General features: G+C 39.1%; 1 protein-coding gene across 9 annotated transcripts; it reads left to right on the plus strand.

Moving 5' to 3' along the window:
• Positions 1-921: 921 nt before the first annotated feature.
• LDHB (lactate dehydrogenase B) lies at positions 922-24,194 on the plus strand. Of its 9 annotated transcripts, none has more exons than XM_077870803.1 (8): positions 1,473-1,684; positions 4,108-4,196; positions 4,815-4,949; positions 12,059-12,176; positions 13,612-13,785; positions 15,418-15,591; positions 19,568-19,685; positions 21,968-23,830. In XM_077870803.1, the coding sequence occupies exons 3-8, from the start codon at positions 4,821-4,823 to the stop codon at positions 22,098-22,100; spliced, it is 846 nt and encodes a 281-aa protein (XP_077726929.1). In that variant the 5' UTR covers positions 1,473-1,684; positions 4,108-4,196; positions 4,815-4,820; the 3' UTR covers positions 22,101-23,830. The 9 variants fall into 9 exon arrangements, with proteins under 9 accessions (XP_077726932.1, XP_077726929.1, XP_077726937.1 ...); XM_077870811.1 differs by lacking the exon at positions 4,108-4,196 and having other exon boundaries at positions 1,511-1,684; positions 21,968-22,091; positions 23,827-24,194; XM_077870806.1 differs by lacking the exons at positions 1,473-1,684; positions 4,108-4,196 and adding an exon at positions 922-1,018.
• Positions 24,195-25,553: the final 1,359 nt, after the last annotated feature.

Below are 25,553 nucleotides of genomic sequence, written 5' to 3' on the forward strand. Positions count from 1 at the left end.
GGGCATACAATTCTCAAAAATGTTTGAGACTGGCACTATGTATCAAGAGTTGCATACCGCAAAAGTCACTGGAATCAGTAAGATTCATAACGGGTTGTGTAAGGAATAGAGTTGAGAGTAAAGACATAGAGACCTCTTCTCATTTTTTCTGTCCCCCTTCCCCTTCACCCAAAGATACACAGTAGTAGGGATGGCAAGAAGGGGAGAAAATAGGGATATGCTTGGAAGTCTACATTCAGGACACGTAGATGTTTTGGAACGTAGATGAGAAAGAGGTCTTGTTAGGATGATTCTTGAGTCTTGCTTCATACTGGGTTAAAGGTGAATGCCATGCTCTTGAGTGCATCCACCAAACTCCTCCTTCTCTCCCTCATATCCAAGTTTCAATTTGTAGCTGGATCATATCTTCAAGGTCCTTCAAAGTCCCCAAGACCTGGTCACTGTAATTCTGTCAAGTTTAAGGTTTTCAATTCCTCTAGACACACCCCTTTCTTTGACTACTCTCTTTGAATTTTTATTGTACTTTAACTAAATCTCTATTACCATCTATCACGCTGAATTCTAATCGAAAGAATTTGCCTACTTGCTTCTTTTGAACTGGGAGCTCTCAGGGGGCATAGTGTTATATTCAGTTTTGTACCTTCCATGCCTGGCACAAAAATGAAATGAAAGCAGTAGCTATAGGATTAATGATCATTTACACAAAAACTAACACAAAATACGTCCTTTCGCATCAGGGTGTTTGCTCTTCCTGAAAGCATTTTATTAACACAAACAAACACACAATACAACTGAAGCTGAATCTTAGGGATGTCTCCAACTGCTTGATCATTCATTCACCAATACTGGATTGTACTAGGCACTGAGCTGGGTGTTAAAACCGCACAGGTGAATGAGAACTTTCAGCCTTGTGGCTCAGGGGCTGACACAGAAAATGAAGGCATCTTACCCCATTATCTTTCCTTGAGATCAAAGCCTACCCGTGAGAGCATACATATTTGTAGAGGAACTTCAGAAGGTAGGCACTGCTCCTCACTGATCTTGCCAGACAGCTAGAAGGAAACCAATGAGTATTGCTCAGTTAGGGTATGTGTGTGTGGGGGGGGGGAGCGGGGGGAGGGTAGTTACTGCCGTACCAAATGAACTTTACAACCAAGAGCGTGAACATTGAAAAATCAGTTTTATTTTTCAAAACACCCAGAAGCACCAGTACTATTCCAGGGTAACATTGCCACCAACACCTTGCCTAAGAACAGGGGTCCTCTTAAATTGACCCAGAATGGGCAAAATAAAATTGTCTTTCTATTTGGATTAAATGTATGCAAACGAGAGCGTGAGGGTCCAGAACAAAGATGGGCAAAGTGTTAGAGATAACGGGACCTCTGGGTTGAAGAGTCTAAGCTGGGAGGCTGCAGCTTTGCCTTCGGAAGGTGACCTCCTCCAGGGGGAGGGAGAGCGCGTGTGCACTCGAGCCCTTGTCCTTGAAGGGGATTGAGCGAGCCGAGGGGAGGGGTGGGCGGCGATCCGGCGATCCGGTTTCCAATCACAATAGAGGAAGCCAAGAGGCTGCGGCGCGGGCGGGCGGGCCCCGCCTCCTCCTCCCTCCTTGCGGATCCTGCGCCGGCGGAGACGCGCGCTGCTAACCTGGTCTCCTTCGCGCGACCCTTACAGCCGCTGGTCTCGGGTAGGTGCCCCCCGGGAACCCCGGATCCGGGCTCACGGGCCCCGGGGTGGGAGGTGCGGGGGGGCCCTTGCGTAGCAGCCCGCGGGAAAGGGCCCTGCAGGGCTTGTGCTCTCTGGGGCCTTTAGCGCGGAGCATCCGGACTCGGGCCCGGACTCGCCGCCAGGCTGTGGGGCTGCAGGCCGTGCCCTCCGCGGGGGAGCCCGAGGCCGTGACCTCGCCGCCCCAGAGCCCGCCTCCGGCCTGTGCTGTATCCGGGAGGGACTTGGGGCGTTGGCAGCTAAAACCCGGGTGCTGCATGCCCTCGATCCTTTTCCGGAGGCCGCATCCCCCCTCCCCCGCTCCCCGGGCCTGCGGGCCGGACCCCGCGCACGTGCTGGAGGAACTAGGGGCTAGCCGAGGCGCACGTGACAGCTGGCTGACCCCGAGCCTGGGCGGTGGGATCCACTACCCGGGTCGGGGACGCGAGCCCCTGCTTGGGCGGGTGCGGGCAGAGGATGATGCGCGGGTCCTGCCCGGCCCTCCGGGTTTGCCGGGTTTGCTGGGATGCAGAAGGCCTTCGTGGAGACGCAGGCCTGTTCCCCTCTGGCCTCTCCTCCTGATGCCTCGGGAGCTTTGTGTACTTGGCCAGCTTTGGGTGTTGAGAGTGAGGAAGGCCCGGGATTGCCCCTGGGGACCTTCTCCTGGGCGACCTGAGGTTGCTGTCCTCCCTCGTGACCTGCTGCTCCCGGCGCGGGGTGGCCTGTGGGCGGCGGCTGGGCAAGCTGCGGCCGGGGCCTGCAGGGAGCGGCCGGGGGAGCGAGAGCCAGAGGAATTCGATGGCAAAGTCGAGGAATTCGATGGCAAAACCTGGCTTTCTAAAACGTTAGAATCAGGGCACCGGGGTGGCTCAGTGGTTGGGCGTCTGTCTGCCCTTGGCACAGGTGGTGATCCCGGGGTGCAGGGGTGCAGGGATCGAGTCCCGCATCCGGCTCCCCGCAGGGAGCCTGCTTCTCCCTCTGCCTGTGTCTCTGCCCCTCTCTCTGTGTCTCTCATGAATAAATAATCTTTTTAAGAAGAAAGTTAAAATTGAAGGATAGTCTGCAAAAAGAGTCTTTGTTTTTGAATTTAAGACACCGGTTCATTGGCTCACTTCTAAGGATTTACATCCGCGGGGCGGGCGGGGAGGGATCTCCTCTCCCCCCCCAGGCGGGGGCGCTGGACCTGCGGGGGATGGAAAGGACCGAGAATCAGAGGTTTTCACCCTGTTTACCATTCTTTTTCCCTGCAGCTAAGCACTCAGATCTTGGCACAGTCCTGCATATATAATAATAGAAAACATTTTCTTCTAATGTCTTATAACTCCTATTAAGGAAAAAAAAAAGTTTTTTAAATACTTTTCTCCGGCAGGATCTGAAAGAAAATAATGTACTGGCTTGAGCCTCTAACTGTGGTTTCTGAAGTTTTCAAAATTAATTTAGAAGGTGTGTCTGAACAACCAGTCTGTATATAGCGACCATTTCTGGGTTTTGCTTACTGGATTCTATATATAAGGATCTTAAACCAGCCGACGAAAATAAACTTAATGGAGAAAAAATACACAGTTTGTATCTCTCTGTTCAGCAAGAGAAGGGGCAGTCTTCTGATTCTGCTCAGAATGCAGGACGTGTTTGAATTTCTGTGTCAAGCCATTCGTAGAGGCAGTTGCACCAGGCTGCCTATTTTTTTCTTTAGCCTCCGTGAGAAAACTGCAGATGTGCTCTGCGAAATAATCTCTAAATTTAGTTCCTACAGATGGAGGGAGGCAATATTTTTTGGCGGAAAAATAGGTATGGAACAAAATAGTTATTACATAGTTGTGTCCAAATTCAAGTATTATTCCAATTTAGAGCCTTCTGAACTCTTAACATACACACATACACAGTTTCTAAACTAGTTAACTTTTGTTACTTAGTCCATTGCAGATGAGAAACAAAAAGGAGACTGGAAAGCAGGGTAGGTACAGTGGCTGTGGATGTGAGAGTCTAGCATAAAAAGTAAACAGGAAACTGAAATAATAATGAGTTACAATTATAAATGATACTTAAATGTGAAGAAAGGGTTTAAGTATGACCTGCCTCTCTGTTTAAGAAGGCCCGGCAGTGTATTTTGTGTACTAAGTTGCCATGGAATTGTGAAGTTTCTTTTACAATTCAGTAACTTTTGACATTTTAGTTATCCAGAAAATGTACTTGATTATCTGATGGTACAGATAAATTTGGTGTTACTATATGGAATGTTTTCCAACAGGTTTTCTTTTCTCTTTTCCTTTCTTTTCTTTTCTTTTCTTTTCTTTTCTTTTCTTTCTTTTCTTTTCTTTTCTTTTCTTTTCTTTTCTTTTCTTTTCTTTCTTTTCTTTTCTTTTCTTTTCTTTTCTTTTCTTTTCTTTTTTTTTAATGGCTGGAAAGAAACTGATTCAAAGGCTGATATTCTCCTAACGTGACTCCTTGAAAGGAAAATGTATTAAGTGGGTGCCCACCTTCCAGTTAGTTCTAAGGTACACTAAACGGAATTTAGAGTCATATTTCTGAAGATTTTGCATAAACATTTATCACTATTTTCATGCCACTGTATTTATGAAGTATATGTGATATGTCCAGTACACTGACAGGTTTTAAATGAGACTCAAAGTAGAAGAACTGGTCCCTATCTTCAAAGAGTGATAATAACCATTAGTAGTAGAAATTATACTCATAACTGGCTATTAACTCTTTTAGACCAAGCTTACATATGGGTTAGTCCAGGGCCCTAATTTAGTTTGTGTTGTTACATATAAATTCTTCATGAGGGGAATGGAAACAAGTGAGCTATTCTAAATGTAAATATTCATGTCTTTCAGCCAATAAATGAAGAGCCACAAGACAAAATTGTTACGACTTGTTAAATACTAGCACAGTATCCCAAATTCTAATGACTTCATAGAAGTTTTTTGTTTAATTGATTTCTCCATTAAGTGGGTTACATCGTTCTTTAAAATATATTTGTGTTGGAGAATATCATTAGGCTCATTTTTAACTGCTGTAGTTCAAAATTGCAACAGTAGCATTCTGTGGATTATTCCCATTTGGGTTTTATGTGTGGGTGTATGTATAATGTTTTGATTCTTTTCTTGCAGGGCACAATGGCAACTCTTAAGGAAAAACTGATTGCACCAGTTGCAGAAGAAGAGGCTGCAATCCCAAACAATAAGATCACTGTAGTGGGTGTTGGACAAGTTGGTATGGCATGTGCCATCAGCATTCTGGGAAAGGTATATTTCAAGAACACCATACATGTTAGATAATTTCAGTTTATGTGTACAATCTCTGTAGGCACTTCAGGATTTTATTGTCTTTAAAATATTTTTTTTTTCCTGAACAATTTTAAATAAGTTATAGACATCATGACACTTCACCTTTAAATATGAGAGCATGTGTTTACAGAGTATGCTCTCCCTACATGACCACAATAGAATTGCTGCACTCGGGGAAGTTAACATTGATATAATACTATCCTCTAATGTATAGTACCTAGAGTTAAAATTTTCCCTGCTGTTTAATAGCATTTATTTATTTATTTATTTATTTATTTATTTATTTATTTATTATTTATTTTTTATTTTTATTTTTTTTTTTGCTTAATAGCTTTTTATATCTGTTTCCACCTCAGTCCAAAATCATATTTTATATACTTGTCGTATCTCTTTTGTTCTTTAATCTGGAACTATTACTGAGCTTTCTTTGTGTCTCACATCATTGATATTTTTGTAGAGTGCAAGTCAGTTATGTAGAATGTCCCTCAATTGATGTTGGTTTGATGTTTCCTTGTAATTAGGTTCAGGTTAAATTTTTGGGTAGGGTTATGACTAGGTGATGGGATCACATCAGGAGGCATGAGATGTTCAACTTTGTCTTAATATCAGTAGGTGCCCAAGACGCCCTAGGTTGAAGTGATAGGTGCATGATTTCTCCATTGTAAAGGTCCTTTTACCCTCTATCATTAATAAGTAACTTGCACAAGGGCTTTGCGAAGTGGTGGAAATGACTTCTGAGTCCTTCAGAGTACATTCCCTAATCGGAAATAAATTCTCATATAATCAGCAGTTCTCAGCATCAGGAGATTTAACACTGATGTCACGCTGTTAGCACCTTCCACTCCTGCAGACTTTTCTCCTGGTATACCTCCACAGGCTTCTGGCTTGACTACTATGTACGCCCCATGTAGGTCAAGCTGTAGTTTTTTTTTTTTAGTCTCCAAGGATTTTAGAGGAAAGAGGCCCCTTTTTTTGTTTTGTTTCTGTTTTTGTTTTCTTGGATTTTATTTGTTTGGGCAGCCTGGATGGCTCAGTGGTTTAGTGCCACCCCAGGGCTTGATTGAGAGAGAGAGATCACAAGCAAGGGGGAGGGGCAGAGGGAAAAGCAGCCTCCCCACAGAGTGGGGACACCCCCCACCCCTCAATCCATGTGGGGCTTCGTCCCAGAACCCTGGGATCAAGACCTGAGCCTAAGGCAGATGCTTAACCAGCTGAGCCACCCAGGCACCCAAAGAGCCCTTTCTCATTTACCTCACTGAATTGATTCCTTAGGCTGCTTTAAATGTAGGACCCTCCCCCCTCAAAAAAAAAATCGCTGCTTTGCCTTCAGTAGAGTACACTGTTCCTTTGTGTCATGTCTGAAGGCTGCCCAAATAACACCTCGCCAAGCAGGTTTCTGTTTGCAAGTTTGAATTCTCAAGGAACTAATTTTAAGGTCTTGACTGAGAAAAAGCTATCAGAGAAATCAACTATGATATCAACAATGAAGGTTTTACTCTTTTGCATTTTTTTTTTCTAGCTAGTATTGACCAGGGGCTTATTTGTAGTAGCTGCTTCCCAGATCATAGGGAATCACAATTTAGTGTCCACTGTTCATGTCAATTAAAATGAAAAATATTCCAGCTGACGTTTCTTTTAAAGCATTTATTGAATGTATACCATAGTGGAAGTGTTTTAATAAAACCCTTCATTTTAAACAGCAACCTCAGAATGGGAAGTGTTCATATCCTGTTTTCAGATGAGGCAGCTGGGGTGTAAAGAGATTGAGCAGGGCAGCCCGGGTGGCTCAGTGGTTTAGTGCTGCCTTCAGCCCAGGGCATGATCCTGGAGTCCCTGGATCGAGTCCCACGTAGGGCTCCCCACCTGGAGCCTGCTTCTTCCTATGCCTCTCTCTCTGTGTCTCTCATGAATAAATAAATAAAATCTTTAAAAAAAAAAGAAAAATATTGAGCAGCCTGCCTCCAGTCACACAGCTGAGGTAGTAGAATTGTATTTTATTTTTTGATATTTAATTTTATTTTTTAAAATAAACTCTGCCCCCAACATGGGGCTCGAACTCTCTACCCCGAGATCAGAATTGCATGCTCTATCACCCCAGCTAGCAAAGCACCCCAGTAGAGCTGTATTATGAACCCAGGCTCTGAACTCTTTAATTATAGTGACTCCAGTTTCTTTTTATTCTAAGATAGTCTTTAGGCAGTTAAAAACATCAAGGTTTTAGTGACACACTAGCTAGAGATATTTCTTTTCTCCTGCAAATCTCAAAATTTAGACTTTTCAGGAAACTACATCTAAGCTATTGTGATGCTATAAAGAATACTTCTGTGATTTTTACTGTGAACTTAAAATTGTCTTCGGTAAATAAACTTGTGACTGTGCCTACAGTTATGTAATACTTTGGCCCAATTCAAGTGCTGGAGAGAACAGACCCTGCTGCTAACACAGTAGGAATCTTCCAATTTAGATGCTTTGAGGGATTGTCTGCCTTGCTCAAAGACCATCTTACTAATTAAAAATGTTCAAATCTTATTTTAATGGATGAGGATTAAAGTGTTTCAGAATTATTCCTTATTAATATTTGGGGATTATAAACCCTACTAGTTTAATAGAGGAAGGAGGTGTTTATATATTACTTCATTTACTCCTTCCCAAAAATTGGCGAGGTATTGTCATCTATGTATTGCTGTTGGAAAGAAACAGCCTAGAAAGGTTAATAAGCCACTTGGTGAAGATCACAGAGATAGTAAGGTCCTTATCCGGTCTTGGAGTCCATCATTGGACTGGTATGCTTTATAGGGAGTACACATTGCTTTCTGCCCGGGAAATGTGCCAACCTGGGGCATCAGAGGTAGGTTGAGGAGGCCCACACCTTTGCCAGGTCTGAGAAGGCAACTGAGGCCCCTAGTAGGGTATGCCATCACTACAAAAAAAAATTATCTTTTGTTTCTCATGCCCAGGCTCCCCAACCTCATTGTCTTCGTATGAAACATAGTGAGCTTTGATAAAAACTATAGCTCCTGTACTTAAACATTCCAGTAGTTTCATAGGACACATAGATGGCATGTACATCAAAATCCAGGACTTCAGAAATGTCTCCCTGCCTGTCTCAGAGCAAGGTGGTGGAGTGCACAACCCCAGGGGGCTCTATTTACATACTTTCAGCACCTTTACCATCTCTGACTTTATCATGTGCCATCTCCCCTACTTCTCCAAAATACCTAGCTCATTTCTGCTTAAAACCCTTTTCCTTACATTTTCTTTCACCTGTGAAGTGCTACCCTAGGCCATCAGAGTTGATTTCTTCCTCTTCATATCGTAACTTTGTAGGCAGGCAGCCCCTGACTGTCCAAGTAAACTTCTTTCCCAGGAACATTAACATTGCCCTGCCTATGGTCTTTATATAGTACGGCCACTATCAGAAATGATCTTAAATTGTTTGCTTAACTCCTCTTTTTCTAGAACATTCCATGAGAGAAGAGACTTGGCTGAATTTGTTCCTAATTAGTAGAATAATTACTAATAAGTATGTATTACATAAATGCTTCTGCTATTCCTAATAACTTATTTTTGTCAAATTTTGATCGTAGCTTTTCCTTTATCATGATTTCTATTGCTAAGTAGGACTCCTACCCTACTACCCATCACAGGCTCTGCATTTTAGCTGTCAAGAGGGGGCTCTAAATATCAACCTCATCATGTTGTCAGGGGCTTACAGAGCTTTCGTGAGAGGTTATCATAAACTAAGTCCAGCTTTCTTTGAGTATCTATCCTCACTTATGTCAGCTAACCTTGTTCTTGTGGTTACAGGCACAGCGTCAGTCTTTTAGGAGCAGTGTAATTACAGACCTATTGTCAAGTAGTTCTAGCAGTGCTGGACTTGGCTTGAAAGTAGGACATAATAAAATTTGGTATTTGTACAAGAATAGTTAGATTAACTAAAAGCCCAGAAAAAGGCCCAAATAATATTTAATAATATGATAGAAGTGAATAGTATCTAATAATATGATAGAAGTGGCATTCCATAAATTACTAAACAAAAGGTGCTTGTCCGTTTAGTTCAATATTTGGAAAAAGTTACACTTTTTCCTCCCATAAAATTTCATGCAGAATAAACACTTGGATATAAAAATGCAGTGATCAGATACTATAGCATTGGTGGCAGTAACTTATTGGCTGAGAGAGTCATGGGGCAAATAGGGCCATGTCTGGTCCACGTGGGACTTCAGATTAAAAGATATTTTGTTGTATGTTAAACAAGTGGTCACATTCAACAGCGATGTCCTTGCCTTCTATCCAACCTTGTCCTTCCTGCTTTTGCAATTAAGCTTTGCGGTTTCAAACTATTTTAAGTATATTTACAGTGTAAGTGGATTCACAGGCTTTACAATACAGGTATTCCCTGCTTTTTGAAAGTTCGTTCACTTTGCTTTTACGGAAGACCCTCATTAGTAGCTATTTTCTCTAATCAAACGAAATCCCAAGAGAATTTTCCCTTTTACCGTGAAAAGGTAAAAAGCAAAAAAGCAGTCAGAGTTTATTTTATCACAGAGGCAGCACACACCCCAAGCAGTGAGAGTGGCCCCACCAGATGACTTCCCCAGGAAATAGCTATATACTTTCAGCGTCTCAGGAGCTTTGAACTGCATGAACATCTGTGCTTTGCCTCCGGTTTATTTTGTGCATCTGTTAGCAAGATGTGTCTTAAGGTATCAGATAAACCGAAGTAGGAGAGGTTATTTTGGAATCTGAGAATTCTCAGAAATTTCCCACATAAATTAATGGTAATTGCTGCTTCTGCTCTATGCCATTTCTGCTTACAAAAGATTTGATAGGAACATTCTACTTTAGGATAGCGGGGGATACCTGCGTAGGAACTACAGAAGGAGATTTATTTCAGTCAAACAACAGTGCTGACACTTAGGCACACATCTTCTGTGTTGCCTACCTCCGCATTTGGAGGATATTCAGTCGTGCAGATGCAGCTAAATTCAGTGCGACAGTTTTTGTTTTTTTTTCCCCAAGTGTTGGATCTCTTCCTTCTCTACCAGCTGAGGACGCACTTCTCAGCCAATTCTCCACACCCACTGGCTGAAACAAAAGACAGGATCTGAGATCCTGTGACATCCTTTTCCACGTAAGCCTGAAATTGTTTTGCCATGCTGACTTTAGGGACACAGATGTTATGTTACTAAAATAAAAGTGATATTCCTATTGCTCGGTACCTTGATGGGATGGGATGGCTATAATTAAGTTATAGTGTCCTAATTGAGGGTTTAAAAAAGACAAATACAGGTTTGTGTGTTCTTGTCAGAGGCTGCAGAGGGACAAAACCATTTAAAAAGCATCAAAACCTGTTTTAAAAGAAAACTTGTGAAAACAAGTGCCAATAGTGGATATACAAAGAAATGAGAAAACCGTGGCTAAGTAATCCCCAACTTGCAAAATGGTCATTGCAAAAGTTTGCAAGTAAATCTGTTGCTTGGAGGTAAATGCACATTTGGAGGCTAGAGTCTCAGGAACTCAAAGGCAAGCCTGTTATCACTCACTTCTTAAGACTAGCGAGCCACTGGGATTCTAGGGACTAGACAGTGCTCATCCCATGGCTCCTACAAGGAGCAGGACTTGCCTTGGCTGGCAAATTAAAGTAGGTCAGATTTTTTTACTGGCTTCATCTTCTGCTGGTCAGTGCCTTCCAGACACCTCCTGTTCCACCCTCCACTACTCTACCTTTTCCTTGCAAGTGCCTTCTGAACCCAGTTACCTACCCTTTCCCCATCAATACTCCTCTCTGATATGACTGATCATGCCATCCTTAGGAGAGGCATCCTCATTTTTAAGTGGATTTCCATATTGATATGTTATATTAAGCTAATTATTTTGCCAATAGCCTTAAAAACAGTAAAGGCAAAGACTAATGATATTTCAACAAGAGGGATAACTATGTTTTGTACATTTTGCAAATTACGAGTTTCCATAAGATAATGGAATTTCAGAGCCGAAAGGATTTTTGGCTGCATCTAGACCGACAACCTCCCCTCCCCTTATTTTTACAAGGAGAGATCAAGTGTGTGCTTAAGAAAGTACTCTACATGACTGATAAAGGGTGAACCCAAGGCTTTGTTTTCTCCCACTCTTTCTGTAGAGATATAGAGGACATATGAATAAAACATTTTATATACAGAACATTTTATAGAATATGTAGAATTATGAGTCTAGATCAAGATTAAGTAGTATATTTGAGATTTAGACTTGTATTTTGAATGAGTGGCACAGGGTGACAACTGGAATAGAAAACTGGAGAAGTTTGGGATGACACAGAAGAATCTGCAAATCCCAGACCCTGCCATCCATAGGATACCCCTTTGCCCATCAAGACATTCAAGTTGGTTCTATCCAACCTGAGTTCAGACTTCAAACTGGGCTTTAGAGCCTACTATGTGGTCAAACTATTGATGGTTTAAATCAAATCTGCCTTCTGAAAAACCCTCCAAACTGGAGGTGATTTCAGGGATGGACACTGCCTAAGGTTGATTCTGAGTCTGGGTGAGTCTTCACCACCCCTCATTAATGGAAAGGCTTGTATATCCTGAGAACACTATTGAACTGTTGGTTTCATGAGGAATCGTTGTCTTACATATTCTTAAAGTGATTTGTAGCATGTTAAGTATCTTGATAATTAAATCCTAGTTGAGTACTAGAAGATAAAATTTAGAAAAATCAATGTGTTTAATATTAATAGTTCATTCAAGACTTTCTCATGCAGTTGTTTAAAGAGCACACCTAACTCCATGATAAAATTCTCAGGGTTTTTAACACTTGGTGCTTATCCATTTAAAGGGTCTTTGTTGTTGGGGGGCACCAGAGGGGCTCAATCAGTTGAGTGACTGACTCTTGGTCTCAACACGGGGTCCTGATTTTAGGGTCATGTGTTCGAGCCCTGTGTTGGGCTCCACACTCAGCTTAGAGCCTACTTTAAAAAAATAAATAAATAAAGGTTCTTTGCTGGATTGTGAGCCGGGGTGCCTTAGAGTGGCTTAGAGTACTAACCCTTGTTCTTATATTTCTAGTCTCTGGCTGATGAACTTGCCCTTGTGGATGTTTTAGAAGATAAACTCAAAGGAGAAATGATGGATCTACAGCATGGGAGCTTATTTCTACAGACACCTAAAATTGTGGCAGATAAAGGTAGTTACATTTCATGCCTAAAGTGATCTAATCATAGATGCCCTCACTCTATAAAATTAGTCTTCCATCCTGGTGAATCTAGTATTGGTGGTTTTTCTTTCCTTCTCTATCCAGTTCATCCTCGAGGACAAACAAGTATCGCCTCTGTAAACTTCCCAGATGATTTCCATACATTTGACACATGACATTTTAGGAAATTATATCCTAATGTTTGATTACGTGTATCTGAGAACAAGAGTGTTTTAGACCCCCAAAAAATATTTGTACAAAGTAATTTGAGTGCTTTGAAGAAACCAAAAAAAAATTCATGTTCTAGCTGTCTGTTCTAGATTAGCACATTTATGCAGTGATAACCATGATAGCAGGGCTGTGTCTAAAGATAGAAATGTGAACGTCAGAATAATTTCTGCTATGACTACTGCTGGCTATTATTGAGTTATTAGCATTCTGTGTACTATGAAATTTTTGAATGTCACATTTTACCTCATTTTCACAAGAAAGGTGTGAGAGGTAGGTCTTAGTACCTTCATGTTATGGGGAGGAAACTGATAAAAGGTATTAATAACTATCAAAAGTCACATAGCAATATTGTTTATTTTTTTAATTGTTATTTCTTAAGATTTTATTTATTTATTTATGAAAGACAGAGAGAGGCAGAGACATAGGCAGAGGGACAGGCAGACTCCCTGCAGAGACCCAGATGTGGGACTTGATCCCAGAACTCCGGGATCACAACCTGAGCCAAAGGCAGACGCTCAACCACTGAACTACCCATGTGCCCCAGCACTAGTTTATTATGTGACTCATCTGTAGCTATTATATCTGATGATCACATCAGGTCATAATATCTATATTTTGGGAAGTGACATACTTTCTTGAAGGGGAAAAAAAAATATTCGCCAGAGAAACTCAACTGCTGAAAGTAAACAGGCTTCCTTAAAATATTGAGTATTAAAAATGAGTTTCTGGCCAAGAGCAAATGCTTCTTTGCCCTCCTTCCCTTTCATGGGTTGGATTAACATTACAAGTCTACAAGTGTCCTTAATTCTCTTTTTCTGTTGGAGGGCTGCCTGTTGAACTTGGGACTCATGGTTTATGTTTTATCAAATTAGTAGCCATCAAAAGTCAATAGCATTTTGAATTTGTTAGCCAGAAACATAATTTAGGGCCTTTATTTCCTTGGTCTATTCTCTGAGTCAGTTTTATGGTTGGATTATTTCTCTGTGACTCAGAAAGGAAGATGTCATTTCTTTTGAGAAGAGCGTCACACTTCAAAACCTTATAATACAGAATTCTTGCCTATGTAATTCTTACAGTATGTAATGCTTATATAAGTTCTAAAAGCTTATGGATGTTTAGGTTTCTGGAGCATACCATATATGATATGTTTTGATGAAGAGTTGTATTTAAAGTACTTTTTTTCTCCCTCTCCTAGATTACTCTGTGACTGCCAATTCTAAGATTGTGGTGGTGACTGCAGGAGTCCGCCAGCAGGAGGGAGAGAGCCGCCTCAATCTGGTGCAAAGGAATGTTAATGTCTTCAAATTCATTATTCCTCAGATAGTCAAGTACAGTCCTGATTGTATCATAATTGTGGTTTCCAACCCAGGTATTTAATTAACAAGAATGTCTTAAGGTTCACCCCTGTTAAGTTAAATGTTTTGGGTTTTATTTTATTTCTGTTGTTTGGCTTTTAAAGAATCTGTCCTAAGATTTAGTAGCAGAAGCAACTCTTGTGTCTTGTTATTGGCTGCGAAAGAATGGTGTTTGCAAAACAAATGGCTGAGTCCTGGGCCAAATGTTTAAAAATGTGAGAAGAGTTATATATAAAACAGTTGCATCTGTTTGTTTCATCACTTTGTTGTAGAGCCTAGAAGCTTTTTAAAATTTTCTAGGAAGATTATCCTGGGGTGTGTAATGAAACATTTAAACGTAGCTTTAATTTGTAAGAAACATTTTAGCAAATTTGACCTTCTGTTGGCCAAAAATGTGTATTCTAGTGGCATTGAATTTGAAACTAGTTTTAAAAGCCATTAATCAGTCCAGTTTGAAAGATAGAAATAGACTGTATCGATGGACAAATAACATGCTAATGCCAAATGTTAGAGCTTAAAAGTTGCTTTTGTTGCTAAATCAACATTTGCAGAATAAACATTAAAACTTCTGGTTCGAAAGCATTGCACTATTTAACCTAAACAGTCAGAATTCATTCTCTATTTCATACTTCTTTTGTCTATAATTTGCCACCAAACATACTATTTATTGGTGAACATAGTAGATACATTGATAAAACTGATTGTCTCCAGATGCTGGACATAGAGGAAGATTGTGAGTAAGAAGCAGGGGGATCCTTACAGTTTGTGGAATATTGAGAATTGGGAGCCAGCAAGGACAGAGATTCTTTCAGTATTATTTTCTGCACTCTTGGATTGGGGGTTACTGAATAGTTAAATCTTTTATATGAAACTTCGTGTAAATACATAGTGGCAAATAGACTTGGAATAAGAGTGACAAATAGCTGGCACATATGAAGTTGCTGTATCCCCTGCCTAAGGCAGACATTAACTCATTATACAACTTTCCAGGTATAGCTTCAAAGTCTCAACTCTCCAGGAAGTCACTCCCACTGAATCAAAGTTGCCAAGGAAGAGCTTTATAATCCCCAGTCCAAAATGACCTTAAAATATCTTGACTAATGTGTATATTTGTGTGGAGGTGGAGATTGCAAGATTAACCTCTTGCATTCCCTGAGTGCATGTTTTCTCCTTTTGACGGTTATAGCCTAAGAGTGATGTGATCCTGTCTAGACCAGCAAGTTTTATTCTGTGAAGTCTCAGGGCTGTGCCACACCAGAATAAAGGTTCTATCATAGAGGTCCTTTCATTAAATACAACAAAATATAAATCCCCTTGTATTATCACAGTTTCTTCCTGAATGGTATCTCGTGCCCAGGACAATTGCTAGTAGTATGCCTTAGTAATTTAATAACCCGTGGCTTTTGGGTTATGATGATAGCCCCTACCGTCATGGAACATTAAAATCGAGAAACTTATGTAACCATAGGGTCTCTTACATGCATTATTTCTTAACTATGTAAAGTCACAGTGTTTATGTCTTTCTGGCTGTATTCACATCTCAGACTGGACAAGTTGGGGAGGAAGAAGCTAGGACACCTGCTAATTGCCATAGCAGTTGAAATCAGTTTTGATTTACTCACATGTATTATTTCTAAATGTTTTAGTGGATATTCTTACATATGTTACCTGGAAACTAAGTGGACTACCCAAGCACCGTGTGATTGGAAGTGGGTGTAATCTGGATTCTGCTAGATTTCGCTATCTTATGGCTGAAAAACTTGGCATTCATCCCAGCAGCTGCCATGGATGGATTTTGGGAGAACATGGCGACTCAAGTGGTAAAGAAAAAAAACCTTAATATTCTGATGTGTACTTACGGTGTTATTTTTGTCATTCTGAATGTTTTGTTTTTTAATTTAATTTTTGTATTCACATACTTCACATTACAAATAAGCAATTTGTGGGAAAATACCTTGATAGTAACTAGGTAAATATGTATACATTCTTCATCAGTTTTTTGCCTGCTATGTTTAGGATCTATCGATAATTCTCAAACAAATTCCTACTGTGATAGTTGTCAGACACAATATTCAGTCATTTCTGAATATTTATTGAGTTCCACTGTAAAAGAGAGCTTTCTGTTCACCATTTATGTGTTCATTTATTTATATGTGGACTCAGATTTTTATTTTATTCAACAAATCTTCTTCCACTATAATTGTAACACAGACATTGTCCCAGATTTGTCAAGTAATAGGCTCTTCAGACTGGCACCTGGGTCTTTTTGACATGTCCCAGAGTTTCTTGAGCCCTTCCTTATCTCTAGGACAATAAAGTGCACCATGTTGGTGTTATATTTCCCATTTCTCTGCACTGGACGCATCTCTTTCTCCAATGAGTCCTGTTTACTTCTAAGAGGAATGGCGTTTAGGAACCGAGATCTGGACATAGGTGTGCTCATGCTCCTGGTATGTCCCTGCTTCTAGTTCCTTTCAGTGGATGGAGGTATTATACCCATCATGTTTATTGAAGGAGAAATAAATTGGGTAACAAAAGCTTTTACGTAACCAGTATCCACTATTCTATAGTGTAAAATAAATCTTGCTTTAAATGAAACCTGATATGGGGGCACCTGACTAACTGGCTTAGTTGGTAGAGTATCTGACTTTTGATCTCAGGGTTGTGAGTTAAAGCCCCATATTGGGTGTGGAGACTACTTTTAAAAAAAAAGATAAAAGTAAATGAAATCTGATTTTTACTAAAGCATTAATAATAACTATCAATCACTTAAGTAGTAAGAGGCCATTTGGTAAATATCTCAAATATCTTCTTTAGGAATTTAAATAGAATTGTTGGGCATAAATCAATCATTGTAAAAAGACCAACATTAAAGTTATGTTATATTTTGATTTCTTTTGTAATGCTTTGTTTTGAAATAGTTAAGGGGTACCTAGGTGGTTCAGGTGTTGGTTTAAGAGTTGGTTAAACATCCAACTCTTGATTTTGGCTCAGGTCATGATCTCAGGGTTGTGAGATTGAGCCCCATGTCAGGGTCTGTGTTCAGCATGGAGTCTTACTTGTCCTCTCCCTTTGCACCTCCTTACCCATGTGCACATGCTCACTCTCTCAAATAAATAAATAAATAAATAAATAAATAAATAAATAAATAAATAAATAGATATTTTGTTAAAGAAAGAAGAAAAACAGTTAAAATATCATTTATTTAAGTTAATATTTCTGTTTAATGGTGAGCCTGACTGGCTCATTCAGAAGAGCATGAGCCTCTTGGTCATGAGTTTGCACGTAGAGATTACTAAAAAAATAAACTTTAAAGACATTTTAAAAAATAAATTAATATTTCTTTTCCAAACAATTTTATGTAATAACACTTATGAACAATTCTGGTTATGTAACTCTTAAGCCTGTTTGTTAAACCAAAATACATTGAATAGGCCAATGTGTAAAACTATCCATTTTAATGTTAACAATAAGCTTTATTCTATTAAATTCATATCTGTCCTATATTCAAGGAGCTGTTTCCCCCTAAAAAGGTTTAGGTGTAAATATTTTTTTTTTTTTTTTTTTTTTTAGGTGTAAATATTTTTTTGAATTCAGTGAGAGTGTGTAATGTGGTTTTAGTAAAGAGTTTTCTATGTTAAAAGAATTTGGTCTTAAAACTATTGCATTTGTTCTTGTTTATATAATGATGCTATTTTTCTTTTTTTTGGCACATTGTTCCACTTCATTCAAGAATTCCTAATATCCAAGGATTTGTTTGAATCTATGTCTTATATATAAAAAACCGTCACAGTGTGCAGTATGCAGTGGAAGTTCAGCCAACGCTAGTTATTAAAATTGTACAGTGATTAGAACCACAGATCTGGAAGTAATATTATGTGTTCTCTAGTTTAAGGCTTGCATTATAATGAAAGAAGAAATGAGACAAAGCAGTCATAATGGCTAATGGCTTGTTAAAAATCCTTTAGCTGGGGATCCCTGGGTGGCTCAGCGGTTTAGCGCCTCCCTTTGGCCCAGGGCGCGATCCTGGAGTCCTGGGATTGAGTCCCACGTCAGGCTCCCTGCATGGAGCCTGCTTCTCCCTCTGCCTGTGTCTCTGCCTCTCTCTCTCTCTCTGTCTCATAAATAAATCTATCTTAAAAAAAATCCTTTAGCTAATTAGTGGCACAACTACAACTAGAATCATGTCTTCTTTTTTTTTTTTTTTTTAAGATTTTATTTATTGATTCATGAGAGACACAGAGACATAGGCAGAGGAAGAAGCAGGCTCCCAGTGGGGAGCCAGATGCGGGACTTGATCCCAGGACCCCGGGGATTACAACCTGAGCTAAAGGCAGGCACTCAACCACTGAGCCACCCAGGTGTCCCTAGAATCATGTCTTCTGACTCCTATCTAGGCTACTATTTACTCATCACTGTCATTTTTTTTTTCCAAAACATCTTTTTTCCTATTTCCACATTGACCTGTATTATGTACATGAAATGAAAGAAAATTAAACCATACTCAACCCTGACATGATTATGTAGATTTCAGTTTCATCAAAAGCCATGAGAGTACCCATATTCCATAATTTTCTCAACTATTAGCCTGAATTCACAAAAGTTGTGGATTAAAAGTGGATCTTATTTGGCCATGGGCAGCTTTGCCCTTGGTAGCCAGTTTCAGCTATACTGGACTTGACCCCATGCTTCTGCTCCTATTTCTTGAGTTTACAGTGCTCTCTTCCAAAGGTCTCCAAGGAGCTCTACTTATTTTTCAAGGTCCAATGCAAATGCCATTTAAAAAAAATTATATATTTATTCATGAGAGACACAGAGAGAGAGAGAAGCAGAGACACAGGCAGAGGGAGAAGCAAGCTCCATGCAGGAAACCTGATGTAGGACTCGATCCCGGGACTCCAGGATCACGCCTTGGGCGCTAAACTGCTGAGCCACCCAGGGATCCTGCAAATGCCATTTTTTGTAGCCCTTTCTGATATCCCTTTGCTCCTCAAGTAAATGGATTGTAATTTATCTTCATACCTCTGTGATAGCCCATCTCATTGCTTTAGTTTCCTTTGCCTGTTTCTTCCAGTAATTTCTAAATTTAGCCACAGCACAGAACATATCCTTATTCATTTTTGTACATCTACATTTTCAATATATACTTTTGGCTGGGTAAAAGGTGTTAAGAATAATGGATAAGGGTATTCGGATACATGGAGCCCTCCAAAAGATACAGTTGGTGATAGAGAACACCTTCGGTGTGCCTCTGGGGCCATTCTTAGAAGGAGACATTTGATTCAGTTAAGACCAGAAAAATTCACTGTGGTTACCTGGAGTTTCTTTTGAGAGATAGATTGGACTTGGGGCATGAAAAGAGATGACTGGAGTATATTTGGATTTTAGATTTTATCTTTTTTTTTTTTTTTTTTTACTTCACTCCAGAAAAAAGGGATTTATATAAGGAAAATGAGTAGGAGTGGAGTTAAAGATTGCTCAAATTTTAGGGTAGTCGTGAACTAGAAACCCTTGTGATTTCAACAAGCCCAGAGGGAGGCAAAGAATTTCATATTCTTTGTAAGTATGACACAACAGTTCTGTTTTGCACCAAAATGGTTGAAAGTTAAAATGTCAGATGTGTGGCTATTTTGAAAGTACATGCCAGCCTTTAGGGGAGTAGACTGGGTCAGTTGTCTTTGGAGCAGTTCCAGCAGGTATTCAGTAACTTGCCTCAGAGGTAAAATCTGAACTAAGAGAATAAAAGATTTTTTAAAGTAGTGTCAGAAATATGAAATGTTTATCCTCTTTCTCCAGTGGCTGTGTGGAGTGGAGTGAATGTGGCAGGTGTTTCTCTTCAGGAACTGAATCCAGAAATGGGAACAGACAACGACAGTGAAAATTGGAAGGAAGTGCATAAGATGGTGGTTGAAAGGTAAGTAGAAGGAGGCTTAAGATGATTAATTTTTTTCTAAATTTTATTTCAATTCAATTAATTAGCATAAAATGTATTAGTGGTTTCAGAGGTAGAGGTTAGTGATTCATCAGTCTTACGTAACACCCAATGCTCATTTCATCCTGTGCCTTCCTTAATGTCCATCATCCAGTTACCCCATCTCCCCATCCCCCTTCCCTCCAGTGACCTTCAGTTTGTTTCTTATGATTAAGAGTCTCTAATGGTTTGTCTCCTTCTCTGATTTCATCTTGTTTTATTTTTTCCTCTCTTCCCCTATGATCCTCTGCTTTATTCCTTAAATTCCACTCAATTTATGATAATTGTGTTTCTCTGATTAACTTATTTTGCCTAGCATAATACACTCTAGGTCCAGTCACATTATTGCAAATGGCAAGATTTCATTCTTTTTGATGAATGTGTAATATTCCTCTGTGTGTGTGTGTGTGTGTGTGTGTGTGTGTGCGCGCGCGCGTGCACACACCACATCTTTATCCATTCATCTGTTGATGGACATCTGGGCTTTTTCCATAGTTTGGCTATTATGGATATTACTGCTATTAATTTTATCTAGATAAAATGATCAGTGATTTCCATGATGGCCACCCACTCAGATAAACTCTTAATATAGTAAACATGCAGCTGTTGTCTACTTCAACAGATAAGACGAACTTGACTGGTCAAACCTACCATACGAGTCCCCCTAGGGTAACCAGATATTTTTCTGGAGAAATTCTGTTTGTATAGGGAACAGGAGCAAAATATGGAATTAACAAGTGAGAAGGGCTTTCAGATTGCCTCTTACTGATGAATAGGGTTGACTTGCATAGAACCTGGACACTATTAGTTTCATAATTACCTAAAATAAGTACTTACTGATAGATTGCTAAAAGTGTTAAAGCTGTGCTATATTTACCTCTCTGCACCCAACTAAAGATATCTCTCTTTTTTTCTTTTTCCTTCTTTAAACTCTTTTGTACTTTTTTTAAAACTGTTTTTAAACTCCTCTCCTTATGACCTTAATGCATATAAAATAAGGTATCATTGTGGAATGAGTAAAGAATATGGACTTGAATTCAAACTATGACACTGGTATTACAGAAGCCATAAAGTTGAATCTCAGTTTTGTCCCTTCTGAAGTCATATGGTAATAGAATTATTACGAAAATTTAGTAAAAACACAGACATAATGCTGCTGAGTATTCAGTAAACATCGGCTATTATTTGCAGAGAATTGTTAAAAAAAAATTTCTCAAACATGGAATTGTTTTGCTTAGTTTAAATGTATTTATTTTTTTCTGGAATTTGACCCGTGCATAGAGATAAGATTGTTTAAAAATGTGAGAGGGTTCTTAGCATTTTGTTAACTTAATCCCTTTGCTTTAAAATGAGAAAACTAGGTCTCCCCAGGTAATGTAACTTGCCTAAGGTCTTCTAGTCATTGATAGCATTAAATCCCAATTTCCTACATTCTAATTTTGGTTACTCCTGCTACCTCTTAAGGACCAAGGGCTTTGTGGATTTCAAGGTGTAAAATTTATGTACAGAACATTGTCAGGCAAGGTAGATCATCTTCACTCTGCTGTTAGATTAGTTGGTCATCGTAATTTAGGTGACAGTAGTAAGTAGGACCTCAAAATCAAGGTATATTTTGTCCTTAGAATGTGAACATCTTTTTATTTTCATTGTTTCCTGATTTCATTAGTAATTTTGGAAATACTCATGTATTATGAATATGAAGATTGGTTGGAAAAAAGTATGTTTTTACCACTGTAGCTTTTATAAATATTTATGCATATAATCTATTTTTTTAAAGATTTATTTATTTATTTTAGAGAGAAAGAATGAGCACTGAGAGGGGCAGAGAGAGAGAGAGAGAACCCCAGCAGACTCCTCGATGAGCTCAGAGCCTGACGGCAGGGCTTGATCTCAAGACCTAATCATAACCTGAGCTGAAACCAAGAGTTAGACTCAACCTACTGCACCACCCAGAGGCCCCTCAATAATCTATTTAAGTTCATCATAGCATTCATGTAGAGCCCACTAGGTAGTATTTCCAACTGTAAATGTTTTAAATATATGTTAATTTATTTAACAAACTTATAAAATAGATGTCCTCACTTTATAGGAGAGGACACTGAGATAAGAAAGGTTTACTGAAGATTACACAGCTTAATAAGAGAGCAGCAGCCAACACAAAGAGTCCAATTTTAATAACTATTGAGTCTGATTTCAGTGAGCTCTTTTATGATATTTTTTCTTAGTGCCTATGAAGTCATCAAGCTAAAAGGATATACCAACTGGGCTATTGGATTAAGTGTGGCTGATCTCATTGAATCCATGTTGAAAAATCTCTCCAGGATTCATCCAGTGTCAACAATGGTGAAGGTAAGATAAACTGTTACAAATATAATTTCCGGTATTCTATTCTGTGATTAGATTTAAAGAAGGACAAGGTGGTCTCAGTCTACTTTTTTCTGAATCTCAAAGTTTTGTGAAAACTTCTCTCTTTTCTCTCTTGTATACGGTGGCAAATTAAATATTCACTCTGAATCTTTTTTAACACATTTTCAAAATATGTATCATATAAATAAGTATTAGTTTTATTTCAAGTTGGGGTATTAAAGTATAGATTGTCCTTGATATAGTACTTGATACCTTAGTAAATTTAGTTCAGTTTAACAACCAGGAAACAGGTGCCTGGGTGACTCTAGGTTAAGCATCTACCTTCAGCTCAGGTCATGATCTCAGGATCCTGGGATCAAGCCCCAGTCAGGTTCCTCACTCAATCAGGAGGCTGCTTGTCCCTTTTCCTCTGCCCGTCCCCCTGCTTGTGTTCTTTCTCTCAAATAAAATATTTAAAAGAAAAAGCTATGAAACACTGAAATAGAAATTGGTTATTTTTCAATAAAATTAAGATTGTATTAAAACATTATATAAGATAACTCATTTTCCATAAGTCAGGGGAGGAAATATAAGGGGAAAATGCAGTAGATTTTTAAAAAACATGCAAAAGAGAACAATATAGAAGTATTTGGTGGTAAAATGTGGTGTCAGGTGTATTTGGTTTTGTTTTTTCAAGCACTATAACAAAATTTTAAAAAATAAGTATGGAAAAAATTGGATAATTGCTGGGTCTTGGAGTACATATTTGGAATTTATCGATCTCTGCTTTGGTGTGTATACAAAAATTTTGAACTAAAAGTTTAGAAAATAGCAGTGCTTGGCTGGCCTAAGTGGAAGAACATGTGACTCTGATCTCAGGGTCATGAGCTTGAGCCCCACATTGAGTGCAGAGATTAGAAAAATAAACTTTTCTAAAAAGGCATGAAAAATGTATTAAAGTAACTTGTTTGATATAATTAAATAATCCAGTTAGTTGCATGGTTAAATTGACTCTGAATAAATTTACTGCTTTATATAAACTGGTAAATTCTGTGTTTTGGAAATTATGCTATTTTTCCGGCAGTTCTTGGATGTTGCAAAGATCTTGCTTTTGAGTGGCTTCCAACATTTATTCTGGACCTCTTGGATAGCTACCACCTGAAATTCTCTCCTAAACAAAAGAATTTTTTAAAATTTAGGATTTCATAAAAAGCAGCCCATTAAGAAACACATTGGAATGCAATTTAATTTGAAGACTTAGATATTAAGTTTTATTAAAGTATATCCAGGCAGAGATGTATCAATAAGTTCAATAAAAAAGTGTTACTTTCTTATAAATGTCTAGCTTATTATAATGTGTTTTTGTATATTCTGCATATAAAATCGAATTCAAAATGTAAGTATTTGGAAAATATGGGCCTATAAGTGTTGAAAATTAAAGAACGAGTTTGTTCTTACCATATTTCCTACATTTCTTTCTGTTTAAACATGGAATCTGGTCATTCTTATCTATGATTTCACTTTTTTTTTTTTTTTAGATTTAATTTATTTATTAGAGAAAGACAACATGAGCATTGGGAGAGGCAGAGGGAGAAGCAGACTTCCCACTGAGCAGGGAGCCCAATGTGGGGATCCTGGGATCATGACCTGAGCCAAAGGCAGATGCTTAATCAGCTGAGCCATTCAGGCGCCCCTATAATTTCATTTCTTAATCTAATTGTTTCTCTTGTTCTGGCAGGGTATGTATGGTATTGAGAACGAAGTCTTCCTGAGTCTTCCGTGTATCCTGAACGCTCGGGGCTTAACCAGTGTGATCAATCAGAAGCTGAAGGATGATGAGGTTGCCCAGCTCAAGAAAAGTGCAGATACCTTGTGGGATATCCAGAAAGACCTAAAAGATCTGTGACTTCTGGCTTCTAGGCTGTAGAAATTTAAAACCATGATGTAATTAACTGTGAGCCTTTAGTTTTTCATCCATATACATGGATCACAGTTTGCTTTTATCTTCCTAAATATGTGAATCTGGGCTCACAGAATCAAAGCCCATGCTTGGTTTAATGCTTGCAATATGAGCCTTGAACAAATAAAATTACCTACCGTAGTGTGCTTCTATTTCTGGGACTCTTTCTTTAGTGACTTCTGAAAGATTTCAGTCAATATTTCAAATAATTCTTCACCCGTCATAAAAGGCCCTAAATTCTATCTATATTCATCCTTTCAAATAGCACACTCTTTGTCACCGCATATGCCATGATTTTGTTATTGTCTTGAGAATATGATTACCCTTTTATTTTTAAAGACATTTTTTTAGAGCAATTTTAGGTTTACAATAAAATTGAGAGGAAGGTACAGTGATTTCCCATATACCACTTGCCCCCACACATGGTGGTTTCAACATCATTCATCAGAATGGTACGTTCGTTACAATCTATGAAACAACATTGGCATGTCATTATCACCCAAAGTCCATAGTGTACATCAGATTCACTCTTGGTGATGTACATTCCATGGCTTTGAACAAATGTATAAGCAACATATTTCCACCATTCTAATGTAGTGTTAAAAATATGGTGATTGTCATAAACTTGTTTCAGTGCAGGTTATATCACTGATTAACTTATTTGAGGCAAGTTACTTAACCATTCCCAAGCCTCAATAGTCTTATCTATGAAATAGTGATAACTAATTAGTTATAGAAGGTGGGGGAGAGACAAAATATTCACCAAACAGAAGTTACTCTGAGGCTAGAACATGAAGGAGGTGACTCCATACAGTTTACAGCTTTATTCAGGATAAATTAAGTCAGGGGATCAAGAGGAGGATGATCCAGGGCAGCTGCATAGCTATTCTCTGCAAAATCCAGACCTTAGTCCTCTGCTTTTATAGAGCAAGGGGATACACATAAGAGCCCTGTAGTGAGATCAAAGGGTTCACATACACCTAATTGACAGCTAACCTTTAATTAGCTCTTGTGGCACCACCTGTGCAGGAAGGGGAAAGACTTTCTCTAACAGATTCGTGGGAGACCAAACAAGCCTCCCCCATTCTGGACTTGGCGGGCATTTCTGAGGTATATATATCAATCCCTAAGGGGCCTGGAATGTGTAGCCCAAGGGAGGTCATTGAGCAAACACCAACGAGATGGAGGGCCAAAGATGGAGTCAGTATTATCAGCACTCTCGCAAAGGTTATTCATTATTCCAATTTCTATGTGAATGCTGAATTTAAAATAAGTTAGTAGTTTCTAAGCTTGGACTTTATGGACCAGTTTTAAAAGTTTTTAAACTTCAGGAGTACATGGCTGGCTCAGTCAGTGGAGCATATGACTCTTGATCGTGGGGTTGCAAGTTCCAACACCACTTAGGGGTAGAGTTTGCTTTGTCAGGGATGGGGAATGAATACATGTGTAGAGTGAGGTAGGGGGTCTCAACATAAGTTTGCCAACTTTTTATTTTGCCAAATAAG

The sequence above is a fragment of the Canis aureus genome, chromosome 25 (assembly GCF_053574225.1).
Source record: "Canis aureus isolate CA01 chromosome 25, VMU_Caureus_v.1.0, whole genome shotgun sequence".
In the NCBI taxonomy this organism is placed as follows: Eukaryota; Metazoa; Chordata; class Mammalia; order Carnivora; family Canidae; genus Canis; species Canis aureus.